The sequence below is a fragment of the Aplidium turbinatum genome, chromosome 18 (genome assembly GCF_918807975.1).
Source record: "Aplidium turbinatum chromosome 18, kaAplTurb1.1, whole genome shotgun sequence".
NCBI classification, from domain to species: domain Eukaryota; kingdom Metazoa; phylum Chordata; class Ascidiacea; order Aplousobranchia; family Polyclinidae; genus Aplidium; species Aplidium turbinatum.
The window spans coordinates 11,035,490-11,052,046 of NC_137489.1; the positions used below are offsets into that span (position 1 = coordinate 11,035,490).

The window sequence follows — 16,557 nt, forward strand, 5'->3', positions numbered from 1 at the left end:
TGGCTTTTTTTTGGCTTTTTTCAAAAGATATTTGGCTTTTTTATTTTCATTTTGGCTGGAGTTTTAGTCAAGTATGGCTTTTTTTTTGCAATTTTGATCTGGCAACCCTGTGTAGGCTACATACAGTATAGGCTACATCAGTTCAGTTTGTTTTTCATCTGACCATCACAACGAAAAACAATATATATCAAACATAGAAGGGGTCTATAAAAAGGTAGAAGCGACAAAACACGGACGCTATAACGTGCATGATGCCAAAGCAGGACAATCAAACAAATGTAGAAAGATGAGAAAAAAAAGGCTAGTGAATTTTTTTTAATAATTTATACAAGTAAAAAAAAAAAAGATAGTTTCTACGTTGATCGACCTTGGTGGGTTATCAAAACTGTTAATGGTCTTGAGGGGAACACTCTTGATGCGTTAGCTCATCACGAAAAGCAATTAAACCATTTTTTGTGTTATTTGGTGTGGTACTGGTACTTGTTTGTAGTTATTTTAACAAACATTTGAGTGAATGCATGGTTGCCAATCTGTCTGAAAGATGTGAAGAACTGGAAAAACACTTATAATTTGGGATTGATGATCAAGCGCTCTGGAAGAATTTTGTATAATAGCCTATCTCTTTGCTTGGGCTCCAATTTGGGCTACATTTTAGAACCCCCAAAAAATTGGGCTACTTTTGGGCTACTTTTTGCATAAGCTTGGGCTCTTTTTTATATTAACCTCTGGCAACCCTAGTACCGGTACTTGTTTGTAGTTATTTAACAAACAGTTGAGTGAATGCATGGTTGCCAATCTGTCTGAAAGATGTGAAGAACTGGAAAAGCACTTATAATTTGGGACTGATGATCAAGCGCTCTGGAAGAATTTTGTATAATAGCCTATTTCTTTGCTTGGGCTCCAATTTGGGCTCCATTTTAGAACCCTAAAAGAAATTGGGCTACTTTTGGGCTACTTTTTGCATAAGCTTGGGCTCTTTTTTATATTAACCTCTGGCAACCCTAGTACCCGGTCATTTGGTCGACAAGACATATGGGTGACAGACATTTGGTGGACAGGACGTTAGGTCGACAGAACGATTTATTTTAGGGTTATTTAACTAACCCAAATGTCCTGTCAACCAAATATCTTGTTGACCAAATGTCTTGCCGACCAAATGTCCTGTCGATCAAATGTCTTGTCGACCAAATGTCTGTCGGCCAAACGACCGGCTACGGGCTGAGCTGAGTCTTGGACCTTGGTCACTGCCTCACTGCTCAAAGAGACATAGAATGAGGGAGGGGGAAAGAAAACTTTTATTTTGTCTGTTGCGAGAATAGCCCGGTACAATTACAGTACCGTATACACACTATGAATGAAATAGCAATATACGGTAAATACCACAACAGACAGGAAGTACTGACGAACGTATTACAGTAGTGTTCGGCTATGGTGGCATCCCTCGCACACTCCCGTTTTTAAACTACAGTAGGCCTAGTATTCAGCTATAGTAAAAGTTTTTTTGAAGGTCCCTTCAAATATCACAATACCGGTAAGTGAGTTCTACTAGGGACTATGTGTGTAATTGCGTCCACTTTACAAATTTGTAAATCATTTGCCAATAAAAATTTAACAGTTTGCTTATCAATTATGTTATCACAACTTCTGTAAGTTTTATCTTTTTTACGCTAACTATGTGACTTGTTTTTTTGGTTTTCAAATTAATGTTCTTAGAAAACCTCCGTTTTTAGAAAAAATAAAAATGGCATCCTAACTTTCAAGTGGTATAAAAATAAATACCGTATGTCAACAAAAAGTGCTTTTATTAGGGTCCGTATGTTGTTGTCGTCGGATTATTTACTGCTCATTTTTTTAAAGATGTTTTTTTATTAGACTGATTGTGCAGAATTATTCCACCAGAATGACGGTGGTGTTTAGACGCATTTTGGAATTATAATAATACAGCAATCGCAAAATGTGTTATTGTAATTTTAATACACACAACAATATCACCAAGTTATATTCGAGGGCTAAATAACAGAACGAGCTAAGTCCATTTTTGCATTTTTTGTGGTTAGATACTGGAAAGTGTTTCTCAAGCCCCGTATTTTTACTGACAGAAAGAGCTAAGTTCTAGCCTGAACAGGTTTCTCAGAACTGACTGCTCATTTTAAATTACTAAAAACTGTAGTACCGTATTACGATTTACGATTCCAATGCAATTTCTCTTGAACGTTGTCACTTGTAAAGAATAACGCAAGTACCCCAAAAATGATCGTTTAGCTGTTGCGAGATAACATTAATCAGTGAGAGTTGAATATCCCCAGACAGCAAAATTCATATCTCATTTTAAATTTAAAATTAAAATTTTAAAATACCATTTTCTCAAAACTACTTTTGGGTGACTCGGCTCGTTCTGTTATTTAACCCTCGAATTATATTACATGCTTAAGAGTATGAAAATATACCGTATTTCTAAAAAAACAAAGAATACAATTTTCAGAGGTTGTTGAAAAAATGCTGGCAAATACGTACATAGACTATGGTATCTTATATACCATATCCTAGTATTACAATATGTATCATATTTATCTACAAAGTTCGTCTATAAATTCAAACCAAATATCACAAAAAATAAAAATCTATGAATTACGTAGTACAGACTGCAATATCACAAAAATCCTCATGACAATTATTATATGTCTATTCAGCAAAGTCCCAGATAGAAAGTTATTTGAAGGTTTTAAATAATCTTTCAGTGCAATCCACTTTAAAACTGCAGTAGATCATAGGAAACAAGGCTAAGTTTATTCAGTAAAGTCTAATCTTTTTCAAGTGTGACTTCAAGATCTATTCAATATTTTCAATGTCTTCCGATAATGAGGTAAGTTTTACAAATGCAAAAATATAGCTGGTGTACTGGTAGCTATATCTAGTCAACCTATTTTGTGCACATTGACTAGGCCTATAGTTACAGTTCCATATAAGGGTTACTAAAGTTGACAGTGAAGTTTCTGCTTGTTGGAGTGTGTTGTCTGAGTTATTTTATCCACAAAATGCTGTTGAATGAAGAGCAATCCTTAATGCAATACTCAAGAGAACTTTCCAAGAGCCAAACCAGTGCTGCTTGATCTTGCATTTTCTTGGTACACATAGTCGCATCCGGCCGGGTTTACATTCGCAAACATGTTTCATAAAATCTTCACCACACAACTGCTTTCTCTATTTCACGCTACACTTAAATTTATTTATTTTTTAGTTTTTCAGCAACCTTAGTCAGGGTTGAGAAAAACCCGGGTTTTTTTAAAAAAGCCCAACCCGCCCGGGTTTTTTTTAAAAAACCCGGGTTTTTTTGGGTTTTATTGGGTTTTTTTAAAATAGATGCAAAAAAAGGTAGATTCATGCTTATTTCACCTCAAAACTACTTTTTACGAGTGAAGTGCCTTTCACTCCCAGTACATGCTTGCATAACTCAATAAAATAATGCACTAGGGCTGTTGTTGCTTGAATGTTGCATCATCCATTAGTTTCAAGATCAAGTTGGATGTTGCATCATCCACTGATTTCTATACCAAGTTGATGCTACTGTGGTAGAAATCACATTATTGCATCATTTGTTTAGATTTGAAGGCAAGGAGCATTTATGCCATCATGTTTAAATATTTTTTATCATTTATATATATATTATATATAGTAATGGATGAGCAATTGAGCGATTGCGTGGCCAATTAGGCAAATGCTCTGAAACAGCCATGCGTTAGAATCCAGAATCTGTAATTGGTAAATAGCCTCCTAAATTGCATTTCACATCATATATACAGACTACAGTAGAGTAGTACTTTCACCAATTTAACTATAAGGCCTTCTTGCATAAATGAGTTTTAGTGTAGTATACACAAAGTGGCATTACTTGATTTTTGTGTACTGTGCAATATCCACTGCGTTTTCAGTTTATTCTTGGAAATTACTGCACAATCACATCCTTAAGTCCTAATTTAAAGTTTGTTGTAAGTGCCTTGTAGTGTTTTTGTAAATTTTTTTAATTTTCCAATAAAAACTGGACAAATATGATGCTCTGGGTTTTTTTATGGGTTTTTTTGGGTTTTTTTAAGTGGGTTTTATTAAAAAAACCCACCCGGGTTTTTTTTGGGTCGGGTAAAATACCAACAACCCTGACCTTAGTTATTTGTTAGATCAATGTATTTGTAATGTTATCTATGTTCATATCATAGCCACCGTAACCTACATATTATTGCTGCACAACAAATCACTATTTTTGTATGTTACAGGATGAAGATTTGGAACTACTGCGATCAGCAGCTTTGGCATCATTGAGAAGGAAACCTTCACAACCTCAACATCCAGAAGATGATGATGTGGACACATTACGACACAAAGCACTAACAAGCAGAAATAATTTTGAAACTGTAGTAAAGACAAGAAATAAATTTGAATCATCATTAGATCAGCCAGACAGTGAAAGTGATTCCGAAAATGATGACAATCACAATCCAAGTGCAAGGTTGGTCATGCCAATGCTGAACTTGTTTACAATGTAATAGTAATTGACAAACAATACAAAACATGAAGAAACAAATAGAATGCAGTAGTGTTTGAAAGCTAAATGATTAAAACCATATTATATATCATATTTTAAAATGCTATATCATTTGAAGACAAAATTACTGCACAGTACACACCTTAAGGTGTGTGTGAGTCAATTCCAACTACTAACTTGCATCTATCATTTTATCTTTCCAGTTCTGATAATGAAACTTCAAATAGCAACAGCAGCAGCTCATCGGATGACGAAGCAAAAGAGACACCAAGGTAGTAAATCAGCTGTGTGGTGCTATTTTTCTGTAGTTAATTGATTAAAAACCTTGAGTATTTTTTTATATACCTACTTGTGATATAAGATTTCGAGCAGTGGTACGTTTCATGATGCAAACTTTGTTGAATAAGGATCAACCCAACAGGTTTGTGGTCCATGGGAACATTTTCTCATTGGTATGGACAATCACAGACCCTAAGCCATACAGTGAAACAAATAGGACTGAATCAAGAAAAGAAGCAATTGGCACAAAATCTGTGATAGTAATACAGGGTTAACAGAAAGTCCTTGGACCAACTTATAAACGATTTATTAATAGAAAATATATTTTCATCAAAAAGGTATCACAATGAGAGCTTACAATACTAGGAATAAATTTATTTATTTGTTTTCAATTCAATGGGGTCGCCATTCACCTGGATAACTCTCTTAATTCCTTGTCAAATGTTTTTGATCGAGCACGTAGCTCATCCTGGGGTATTTTGGTCCATTCTCGCAAGAGTGATTGCTTCAGAGGATTAACGCTTGGGTGAGCAACAGAACAGGTTTTTGCCTCCAAAAACGACCACAAATAACAGTCCATCAGATTTAAATCAGGCGATCAGGGAAGCCACATTTCCCTGCTCCAGAGCCCAGAATCTTGGAAGTTGACATGAGCACCAGTTCTGAGTCTTTCTTGAGGTGTGGGATAGTGTACCATCTTGTTGGGATGCGAAGGGCTGATCTTTGTAGCGTTTCTTCACTTCTTCAAGAGCTGGGAATCAAAATATTGTTGATGTAGCGATCTGAGTTGATTTTAACCTCTTGTTCCACGAAAATCAGAGGAGACTTACAAGTTTTGGCGATGGCGACCCACGTCCCACACCATGACAGAAGACTGTTTTTGACGGCGGTAAGCTGTTCCTACTGAATCTTTAATATCTGCTGAAAACTTTGCATAAATTCTATCATTCTGATTATTGAACTGCACTTCAATTGTGAAGATTTTTTTATCTGAGAAAATGATCTCTTGTCCTGCCATGCTTGCCTTCAGTTCTCTAAGAAAAAAATCTGTGCTCTTTGGTAATTTTTAAGAGCTTAATGATCTCAAAGTTGGTTTTCTTCACGCGATGGAGCTGAATGATGGCTTCTCTTTGGCTCATTTTAGACCTTACAATTAATGCTTACGATTAGACCTAAATTTTAGAGAGTTTAGCAAGATATTAAGCAAATTAAAAGGCATATGATAAGTGACATTTAGTATGTTTAATCATAAAATGAAAAAAAGTCCAAGAACTTTCTGTTCACCTTATTAATCAAAGGAGAACTTGTAGCATCCACTATGATTAATTGATTATCCTATTCACAAAATATGTACCATTGTACCAAAAGTTTCAATGATACCTTCCTGGGTTTTGTCATCTGGGTTTTGTCATTTGTCATCTAAAAGTGTTTTATCTTCAGCACTAAAGATGCTGGTCATCTGATGGTTCGTAAGGATGAAGATGATCTCTTGAGTGCAATTGACCAGTTTTTGGATGAAGGAGTAATGCTCCTGGAAGAGGCGATCACTCCAGCTAAACCAGCTCCAAAGAAAAACAAGAAAACAAAAAGAAAAAAAAGTAGTAAAGAAAAAGTTTCAAAGGTAGCATAGCAAGAACGCTATTTTCAGACACAAACAAATGGCATAGGGGAGTAATTTGCATAATTGTGATCATGGCAAGTATCATAATAGGCTATATTAACCTGATGCTGCCATGAAGTGTTCATTTTTTATCATCCAGTTTTGATCAGGTTTAATGGTTTTCCCACAAAATTTGTTTCCTTGAATGCGAGATAAAAATGTCTGTTTGAAAGCATGTTGGTTCAACGCCGCTTGAGAGCATTTGACTGTGTTTTGACGAAAACACTAATGCCATCATAGCCATGCTAAAACGAAGCAGATGACTCAATGACTGTCGATCTCGGGTCTGCTACTATTCGGCGAGTCCGATTCGGCGAGTCCGATTCGACTAATCCGATTCGGCGAGTTCCCTATTCGGCGAGAGCCTTTTTCGGCGAGTGCCCTATTCGGCGAGTTTTTGAAATTTTATTTTTAAAAGGGAATTATCGGGTACCGTAGCCTAATTAGTAATTATAATTGCCGTTTTTACATCGTTAAACGTTGAAATCGTGCAGAAAGGAATAAAAATAAAATGTTTGAACTATTAAATTAAAATTCGTTATGTCAGTTCAGTTGAGTTGTTTTTATTTCTGACCATCATATGAAAAACAATACACGTCAACATAGCAAAGGTAGATGCGACAAAACGCGAACGTTAAAACGTGCTTGAATTCGTCATGTCAGTTCAGTTGTTTTTATTTTTGATCATGATATCAAAAACAATTCACGTCAACATAGCAAAGGTGTAGAAAAAGGTAGAAGCGACAAAACGCGAACGTTAAAACGTGTTTGTGACCGAAGTAAGTTATTGAGTTGAAAGAAATTTGGCACGGTCGCAACACCTTCAGAAAAATTTAAGAAATAAAGGAAAAATAAAAAAAAGAAAATGTTACAAAAAAAAATCATGTTTAATGTCTATAAGTTAGTACTTTTGAATAGTTAAAATGATTAGCTTGGATCAACAAATGTGTGGCCTACAGCTTGGATTGAAAGGAAATTATCGGGTACCGTAGCCTAGTTATCCCAACCAGCAGAAATTGCCGTTTTTACATCGTTTTAACGTCGCTAAACGTTGAAATCGTGTAAAAGAGAGAACTCTGATGACTAGAATACGTTGAAACTGGGAAACATTCACAGAAGCCCTTCGATTTGTTCCAAGAAGCCATTTAGCATAACAGTTCATTTGTACATTGATTCAACGTCTGAATACATTATCTTAAAAATGCATAATCTTAAAAATGCAACGTATCGAAGGGCTTTTGTGAATGTTTTTCAGTTTCAACGCAGGCCTTAAAACTCGTGTTTTTTTCCGGCAGCCATCGTGGCCTACCGAGAGCTCCTTCTCGGCGGCCAAATCTGCGTGCTTGGAGGCCAAAATACAATAACGATAGCACAAGTAAATAGCATTAAACTTGCAACAATGTTAAAATGATCACTTAGCGTTGTTGAAGTCTGGGCGACGTCCTGCAATAGAATCGTTGTACCACGCATTAAATGCTTTATCGGGATTGTAATCCAGTATTGCGGGACCATCTAACGACACTAAATTGTTTTAACTGCTCGCAGCTCAGTAAATTGTTTCAACTGCATATACCGCCTTTCATAAAATCTGACCATTTATTCCGTTATAATGTCATCATTGAGGGTATGAAGTCACTAACCCACAGCGTTTTCAACTATGAAGATACGTGTTTTACCCACGGATGTCAACTAACCTAGTTCTCCTTTTTAACAACGATTCAATATCCGACAACATTGAATCGATATAAAAACGACAATATTGCCAGCCGATGTAAATTAGCACTTCGCATTAACACTTCGTTAAAGTAAACATCGGGAATTGCAAACAAGACTTACAGCGCTGGTGATCGCAGCTGGATATATTCAATACAACAGTGGTGACTATGATGCGCTGACCTATTTCTGCGTCACTCTTTGATACTACATATTTTTGACATTTAATCCACGATCATTCTATTGCGAAATTAAATAATTGGCTAGAAGAAACCGGCGGCCAAACTTGGCCGACGGAAGAGGTAGCACAGGCGGTCATTCAAGCACTACTTAGCGGCCATGGCCGCGATGGTCGCCGGCTGCTTTAAGGTTTGCAACGTATCCTAGTCATCAAAGTTCTCTTTTCTACACGATTTCAACGTTTAGCGACGTTAAAACGATAAGCCACACATTTGGTGAGTCTTTTCATTCTGTTACTACAATGTAAAAATGAACTGTTTGGCTAACTGGGTTCTTGGAACAAATTTTTGCTGGTAGGGATAACTAGGCTACGGTACCCGATAATTTCCTTTCAATCCAAGCTGTAGGCCACACATTTGTTGATCCAAACTAATCATTTTAACTATTCAAAAGTACTAACTTATAGATATAAACATGATTTTTTTTTGTAACATTTTATTTTTTTTATTTTCCCTTCACATCTTAAATTTTTCTGAAGGTGTTGCGACCGTGCCAAATTTCTTTCAACTCAATAACTTACTTCGGTCACAAGCACGTTTTAGCGTTCGCGTTTTGTCGCTTCTACCTTTGCTATGTTGACGTGTATTGTTTTTGATATGATGGTCTGAAATAAAAACAACTGAACTGACATAACGAATTTTAATTTAATAGTTCAAACATTTTATTTTTATTCCATTCTGCACGTTCAGCGACGTTAAAACGATGTGAAAACAGTTAGGCTGCGGTACCCGATAATTACCTTTCAAAAATAAAATTTCAAAAACTCGCCGAATAGGGCACTCGCCGAAAAAGGCTCTCGCCGAATAGGGAACTCGCCGAATCGGACTAGCCGAATCGGACTCGCCGAATCGGACTCGCCGAAACGGGCCATTCCGGTCGATCTCTGCTTCCATCTACCTATTGTATCGCATCTGCGGTGACGTGATATGCGACTGTATGCTATCATAATGGATACAAAACAAAACGATTGCTATTGATTGAGTTTCGCTTTTAGCAGCATGATTGTTACTTACTTCACAGTGTAGATTCTAACGATCTGTATACTGATTCAACAAAAAGTTTCACAGCAATAGCGCCTAACAGCACGGAAAATTAACAGCCGGCAGCCTCAAGCTAAACCAAAAAGCCACATTTAAAAACCACTCACAGACTGCAACACCATTCGTCATAGCACATGACTAGGGAACTGTGTTCCGAAAGCTCGTGTAATTGAATTCGATATTGCCACCACGAATCCGCAGCATCAGGCTAATACAGATTGTTAGAATCTACACTGTGAAGTAAAAAAACGATTGCTGTTGTTACTGGTAATTACTAATTAGGACGTGTTGTTACAGGTTAAAAGGAAAGTAAATATTGCGACAAAGAGTGAAAGAAATTTCTATGAGGGCGTTGATAAGTTTGCTGCTGAAAACAAATCATCTATCTTGCCTAAAGAGAAGATAAAAGAAAGCGGTTTTAGGTATTATGATGGGCTGATGGCACTGTTTTATTAAAAAAAAATACTCTGTCGTGCAGAATGCTTAACGATAGACAAGTTCGGTGTTAGCCTTTTTCTGGCCTCTTTTAAAAAAAAAACACAATCACGCTTCACAGTGTTGCCAGATTTTTTGTTTGACTGTTATTTAAAACTAGCAAAAATTGGCTCAATCTTTGTGTGTTGAAGCAAGTCCAAAAAGCCGAATATGCGCTAAAGTGGCACTGTTTTGTTCTTTAAAAAAAATTGTTTGTGTTGTGATAGTGCAATACTTGGTATTCGAAGTGCAATTTAGAACAGTTGTTCTTTCCGTGTGTTTTGGAAAGTTTTTTTTATTTTATTTTATAAATTACAGGTGATCAACGTCGTGTGGTTTGGGGTACTGATTTCAAAAATGGCTTCCAATTTTCTCTATGTGGTCTAGTTTTTGAGCTGTTACATATTTAAATAGTCGAAAGCCACACCCATTTATAAATGTCGGCAAGACGATATTATAAAATACCAGGAACAAGCTGACAAATGGTCTTACTCTTCGCTTTTCGTTACCATAACTAACTCATTACATCATTCAAAAACCAATTGAAATGTACTTTAAATTATCGGGAAAAAATCAAAACTTAATTGAAAAAGCATGTGACATGCCAAGCATGTTGAACGTAGCGGATAATTCTGATCAAAGGAGCAAAAACTGAAGCGCTTTTTAATATCAGCACCAAAGAAAACTCATTTCAAACTTCAAGTCTTCTAAAATCTTATATGTTTGCGAACGCAATATTTTCTTTGTAATCGGTCAAAACCGATTTTAAAACGAAATCTTTCACATGCAACTTTATTGTTTCGTCAACAGACCTCAGCCGGTTGTATGGGAATCAACAGACCTTCCCATCGTCAGAAACCAAACAGGTTAGTTGCTTGTGTTTGCAGTTTGGCCACCAAAAGGATATGAAGTCATGCTTTGCGAAGAACTCTGAATGTTAGAGATAACAGCTTTGGTGTGATGCCGTGGTTGGATCAAGTTTGGTCTGGTAGCTCATCTGTAGTCAAATCAAGTATGGGAGTTCCACGGCCTTCCTTGCCTGACAGATTCCTCGGTACTCGCAAGCCTCTACACGGCGACAACGTGTCGACCCAGGTCGTGGAAGAATGTTAGAGATATACTGGTACAAGAAAATCCATGTTTGGATAAACCATTAGATTTTTTCGTATTTTATAAATTTTTACTTCCTAAAGCCTGTATGTCAACAATTTTGTAGCATCACCTGGGAACATCTCAACAGAATCGGATTTTCTCTTCATTGATGGCTACTTTCGTCGCTACCACTCAAATTTTCGACGTTTTTTCGCAAAATTATTTTAAATTCAACTCAGACATCAGCGGACAATGGTTTGCCTTAGAAGTGATATCTTGCCGCATTTTTATCAAACTTTTACTCGTTCAACTTAAGCGGTTTCAAGGCAACCTCGTCTTGCATCATCAGCCAGAACTGAGCTTTTAGAATTGCCGGTTTTATGACAAGATAATCGAATTCACTTATTCGGAATTAATGTGATGCAAATTTATCCCGTTTAACGGCTTCTGTTGGTCAACCATTAATTTTAAATTCTTCTTTTTGTGCTGTTACATTCTCAGATGGGAAACACATTTTTTGTTACTTCTTTACCGCACGGTCATTTTTCGAATGCCTTTCCTTTTTTATACAGCTTCTGGTGTAAACCACCACCAAAAGACTACAAAGACCGTGAATTTTTCGGTTATAGTTCAATTTATTCATTGCCGTGATCATCTTTTCAGCTCATCACTACTTTCGTCAATCTTGTTGATGTAATGTTCTTCGACAATTCTGTTTCAGATGACGTCGATTCTGGGTCAAGAAGTGTGCACTCCTCAGATCTCAGCTTCCTCGCAGATGAAGACAACGATCTAAAAGTATGTTATTGTTGTCACAAAAACGTTACCGACCGCCAATTCGGCGCATATGAAAATTAATACAACCGTGCAGTAAGAGCGCTAGTATTACTCTAAAACTTTCACTGAAGAGTTTTTGTCTTCATTGCAGGATAACAACAGTGCCCTCGAAACCATTCCGTCCGATTCTAAAGCCAAGTTCATTATCGTGAATAAAAATAAACTGAAACAGTTAAGAGATCTAAGAAAAGCAGAAGATAATTCAGGGTTTGTGGTGTTTTTACTCTCATGCATAACTGTGGTTGCTGCATTGCTGCAAGATTCCTTGCGTCTTTGTCTAAAATGGAATTACTTTGCAAGTTGACGATCTTCCACGCTCGTTCTTGGTTGTACAAAGAAGCATTCAACAATCGCAATCCGTTTGTAATAGTTGTCAATACTGGCGTGTCGTTTACATTAATCATACAAGGGCAAATCGTATACTTCCAGGTGGCGTGACGCTGAGCCAGTGCAACTCAACAGAAAGTCTGAGCGTCGACGAAATGACGACGTTGAACATCGGAGGCGAAATGAGGAGCCAGTTCTTGATCTTAGGGATAAGCTGAGGCGAAAGGGCTTGCATCGGTCCGTGCCCTTGGAAGCCCTCATGCCCAATACAACTTTCAACGGTAGTGGCGCAAGTGAAAATGGTCGTTCAAATATCCAAGTCAATAAAGGAAATAAGATTTTTATAAAACCAAGCCTCGTGTATGGCAATCATGATTCCAGCTCGCCTGGGTTTAATACGGCATCAACCGCAGTAGAATATTTCAGTGGATTCTCTGTTGCAAGGTGATTATCGTTATACAAAGTGGTGTTTTAGTTTGTTTATGAAATTTTTAATTAGAATTGACGACACGATGGTAGCGTTAACTGTGAAAATTGCTTTGAAACACGTAGTAATCCTTTGTTATTTGAGATTAGAAATCTCTATTTATTTTGTACTAAAAAGTATTCCAATTGTGTTGCTATCATGATCAACTGACAACCGTTTTAATTCACAATTGCTTGCTTTCACAGGGAGCACGAAGAAAATAGTTTTCAGTCAACAACCGAGACGTCACCAAGCGAAGAAACCGTCAATGAGTTGGAAACAACTTCGAAGAGGTTTGGCACAAGCATGCAGTTGCAGTGCGAACTTTCCGAATGGTGTGATTGTCAGCTCACTTTTTTATCTTATTTTGCGTTATTGATGTGACGTTATTGATTATCAGATTATTTCAAAAATTAGACTTTCATCGGCGTCAATGTACTTGAAATCCTTCTTTTTGCGCCGTGAGTTTAAACTAACGCCAGAAGGATATGGATTAAAACGTGCACCAGCTTCTTTTTGGGTACTAAGAATGCAGCCTAGTTGGCAGGCCACAAAGTTTGTTCTTTGGCTTAGTGATGAGTCTATTGCTTGCAGGAAGAGACGCAACGTAGTCCAATTCAAGCCAAACATTTCCGTCGATGAAAAGAAGAAGGAGCTGGAGATAATTCAAAAACAAGTTGAAAACCGAACGGAGGAGGCAGATTTGTCATCGGACTTTAGCGAAGACTTTGATAATTTCGAACTTGACGAACCAGAAGATATCAAACCTGAAAAGACAGGTGAGGTGTAACAACATGGCTTTACATAAACAGCACTTTGTTGTTGAAAACTTGTTGTACATATTTTTAGTATGTATTGCGATCACGGTTCATTGTTCACTTCTTCTGGCTTTATTGCCACTTCAAGTAGGGTCGCCGATGCAGATTGTAATCCACCACATTACTCTGTCAGCATTTTCTTCCTTCACTCCCACTATTTCCGTTTCTTCTGCCACACAATCACTTCATCTTCTTGTCGACCTGTCCTGCTTTCGTTTTTGTCCCAACCATTTAAAGGCGTGTTTCTCTCAGCTTATCTTTCAGCTCTTCGACTTGCATTCGCTTTCTGGTCATTTCATTTCTACTCGGTCCAGCTTTGTCAACCCCAGTTGACACGCGTGTAAAACAATCAATGCTCTACTTTTGAAGTTCATTTATGTTAATCTAAATTACAGCGTGCTCTTATAACAACGAGGTAGTAGTTATTGGTGTAGCTGAGTTTTACAGTTTGGAATAAAGCGATAGTAAATTACTATTATTGTTATCAAACTTAAGTTTTGAAAACTAGGTTAAGATTCTACCACATCTTATGAAACTTCCAGTGTCCATCAGATCTGGAAACATCAACATTGCGCCGCATATACTCCATTGTGTATTAATGATGTGTCGAAATTGTGAACACGTTTTTTTGTTCGATGTTGCAGCGAGAATCCATTCGACTGACAACAATGACGTGGGGGAATCCCCCGTTTCCGACGGCCGTCGCTTCATTTCAACCGTCCGATTGGTTGGGAGAAGAAACAAACACAAACTAGATTCGACTGCCGATGAATCGGTGTCGAAAAAGACGAGGACAATCATGCGAGAGGTGTCCGCCGATCCGATTGCCTCGAAGCGTGGTCGAACTGGTACACGCTCCAAAGCGGTTTTGGCTTCGGTGGCAAATGATGATGAGACAGACCAGAGATCTTTTCAAAGAAATCGGCGAGACTTTATGTCCGACGACAGAACGATCACATCTTTACATTCACGTTTGCTTCGTCGGTCGTCACGGGACGATCGGCCGACAAATGATCGGTTTAGTTCTTCTCGAGATAAAGTTTTCCGTGCTAGAAGCACAAGAGTGGATGACGCGAATAGGAACTCTGCTGACGAATCAGTTGGAGCACTCTCGAATAACCGATCTGTCAAGGAGAGACTCGGTTTCAGCAGAAATACGTCGCCGTTTGAAGAACGCAAAACTGACCTTTCCAATCCCTCTCGAAATGAGAAAAGAAAAAGAGACGATGACGCACTCAGAGCGGAACGTGAGAAAGACGTGGACGCTCGCATTCGACGCAGAGCGGAACGTGAGAAAGACGTGGACGCTCGCATTCGACGCATACACGAACAAAATAATAAAATATTGAAGCGAAGACAATTGATCGAAATGGAAGAGAAAAAGTTTCAATTAAAAGTGACATAATATGTTTATCGTTTATGTAGTTTATCAGCTTTGTTTTCATATTCCGTTGTACGCGATGTCGAGTGCTGCAATTTGTTGTGTAACTTTCACACGACAGGCTAATAAATTAAATTTTCAATATGGCTTACCTCTTGATGAAAGAACTTTCATGTTCCATATCTTCAAAACGTGCAGTTTAAAGCAAAACTCTATAAATTTAAAAACAACTTTTCGCCTTACGCTGCTCAGGATAGTGTACAGACGAAACCAGATAATTGCACAGTTACCTTGCCAAGCTTTTTCTATGCGTTTAAATGATTTATGCGATTATCAGATTGGAATTAAAGCCTATTGAGACCGATCTGAGACTGCTGCCTAGAAAGACGTATTTGCTCCTCAAGTTGCTAGCTATATCGTTAATCTTCATAGTAGGTGAAAGGTATCTGGTGTGTTTTTTTTTTTACTATGCTTTTGCCTCTGACTGGCGTTCATAATAAAATTCAACATGAACTTCATCTTTCGCTTTGTGCCAAGATTTTCTATTGAGACATGCTTGTGAAGTAAACTTATTGAAGCAACTGCCATTTTTATTAGTGGTTTTGTTAGATAGTTTTGTTTATTGCAATTAAAAAAAAATTTCGAAATCCACCTCGGCGCATTGACTTACTTCGTCACGTTTTTAAGAAACATTGTTTTTCACTAACTTTTTTATCAAGTTGTCACATTGAAAAGCCGTACATGATAATTGATAGAGAGTTACTTAAAGTTAGCTTTCGTTCAATCAATGTATGCCAGTAAATTCATTTACTTGAATGCCCCTGCAGTGGAAAAAAGTGTGCCTGGTTTTGTGCACAAATAGACTTGGTCACAATGGTCAGTGCAGAAAAATTCAATTTGCGTTTGCACCGTTCTAGGGTAAGGAGCGATCCATGCTGAATTTGAACAATTGCTCTCAGGATGCAAATTTCATGCTGCTGACATGCAGGAAGTAGGCTAATACGAAAATTCTCACTTCAGTTAAATGATGGGATTATTTCGATGCTTAGGCGGACGTTGTATGCAGTTAATTGTTGTTAATTTATCGCAGCCTACAGCAACACGAAAGCAAATACGGTATGCTCTCTTCTAAACTAATTTGACACTTCACCCGACTTTCGCGCAGCTGCTTTTGCGGCACACAGTTTGGGAACCATTGGCCTGTACCTGGTAGCCCACCCAGTGCCGGTCTTTGGAGTGTGCAAACCGTGCGATCGCACAGGGCCCGCAATTTACTCAGAAAATACAGTAATTTTTATCATTTTCAATGGAAAAAATTCAATTCGATACACAAGCAAGCACCGGTATCCTTGGAGTCAGTTGCGGCTTTAGGGTGAGGCAAGTGCTGAGATTGTCGCGTCGGCCCACCTTTACAAATTTGTTGAACATGCTCTCAGAATGCACCAAATTCAAAGCCATTTTTTTAAATTTTCCGGAGGAGGCCCCCCAAACCCCCGCCGCTGGGTGTCGCCTTCGGAGAACACGCCGTCAGGCTTCGCCCGCCGGCCGTCAAACCCCCTTCCCCTTTCAAAATAGCTACGCTACTGATTTGCATCATTGTCATTGGGGCCTGCAAAGCATCTTCCGCACAGGGCCGAAATACCCTAAGACCGGCACTCATAGGCGTACCCAGGGGGGGGGCGAAAGGGGCCAT

General features: G+C 38.0%; 1 protein-coding gene across 2 annotated transcripts; it reads left to right on the forward strand.

The window, feature by feature from the left end:
- The first annotated feature begins 1,378 nt into the window (after positions 1 to 1,378).
- LOC145787542 (uncharacterized) lies at positions 1,379 to 15,651 on the forward strand. Of its 2 annotated transcripts, XM_082599305.1 has the most exons (13): positions 1,379 to 1,531; positions 2,816 to 2,863; positions 4,269 to 4,501; positions 4,741 to 4,809; positions 6,257 to 6,437; positions 9,767 to 9,891; positions 10,754 to 10,809; positions 11,757 to 11,833; positions 11,964 to 12,079; positions 12,302 to 12,643; positions 12,872 to 12,958; positions 13,260 to 13,444; positions 14,128 to 15,651. In XM_082599305.1, exons 2-13 carry the CDS (start codon positions 2,846 to 2,848, stop codon positions 14,886 to 14,888), a joined length of 2,250 nt encoding a protein of 749 aa, XP_082455431.1. In that variant the 5' UTR covers positions 1,379 to 1,531; positions 2,816 to 2,845; the 3' UTR covers positions 14,889 to 15,651. The 2 variants fall into 2 exon arrangements, with proteins under 2 accessions (XP_082455431.1, XP_082455430.1); XM_082599304.1 differs by lacking the exon at positions 1,379 to 1,531 and having other exon boundaries at positions 2,696 to 2,863.
- Positions 15,652 to 16,557: the final 906 nt, after the last annotated feature.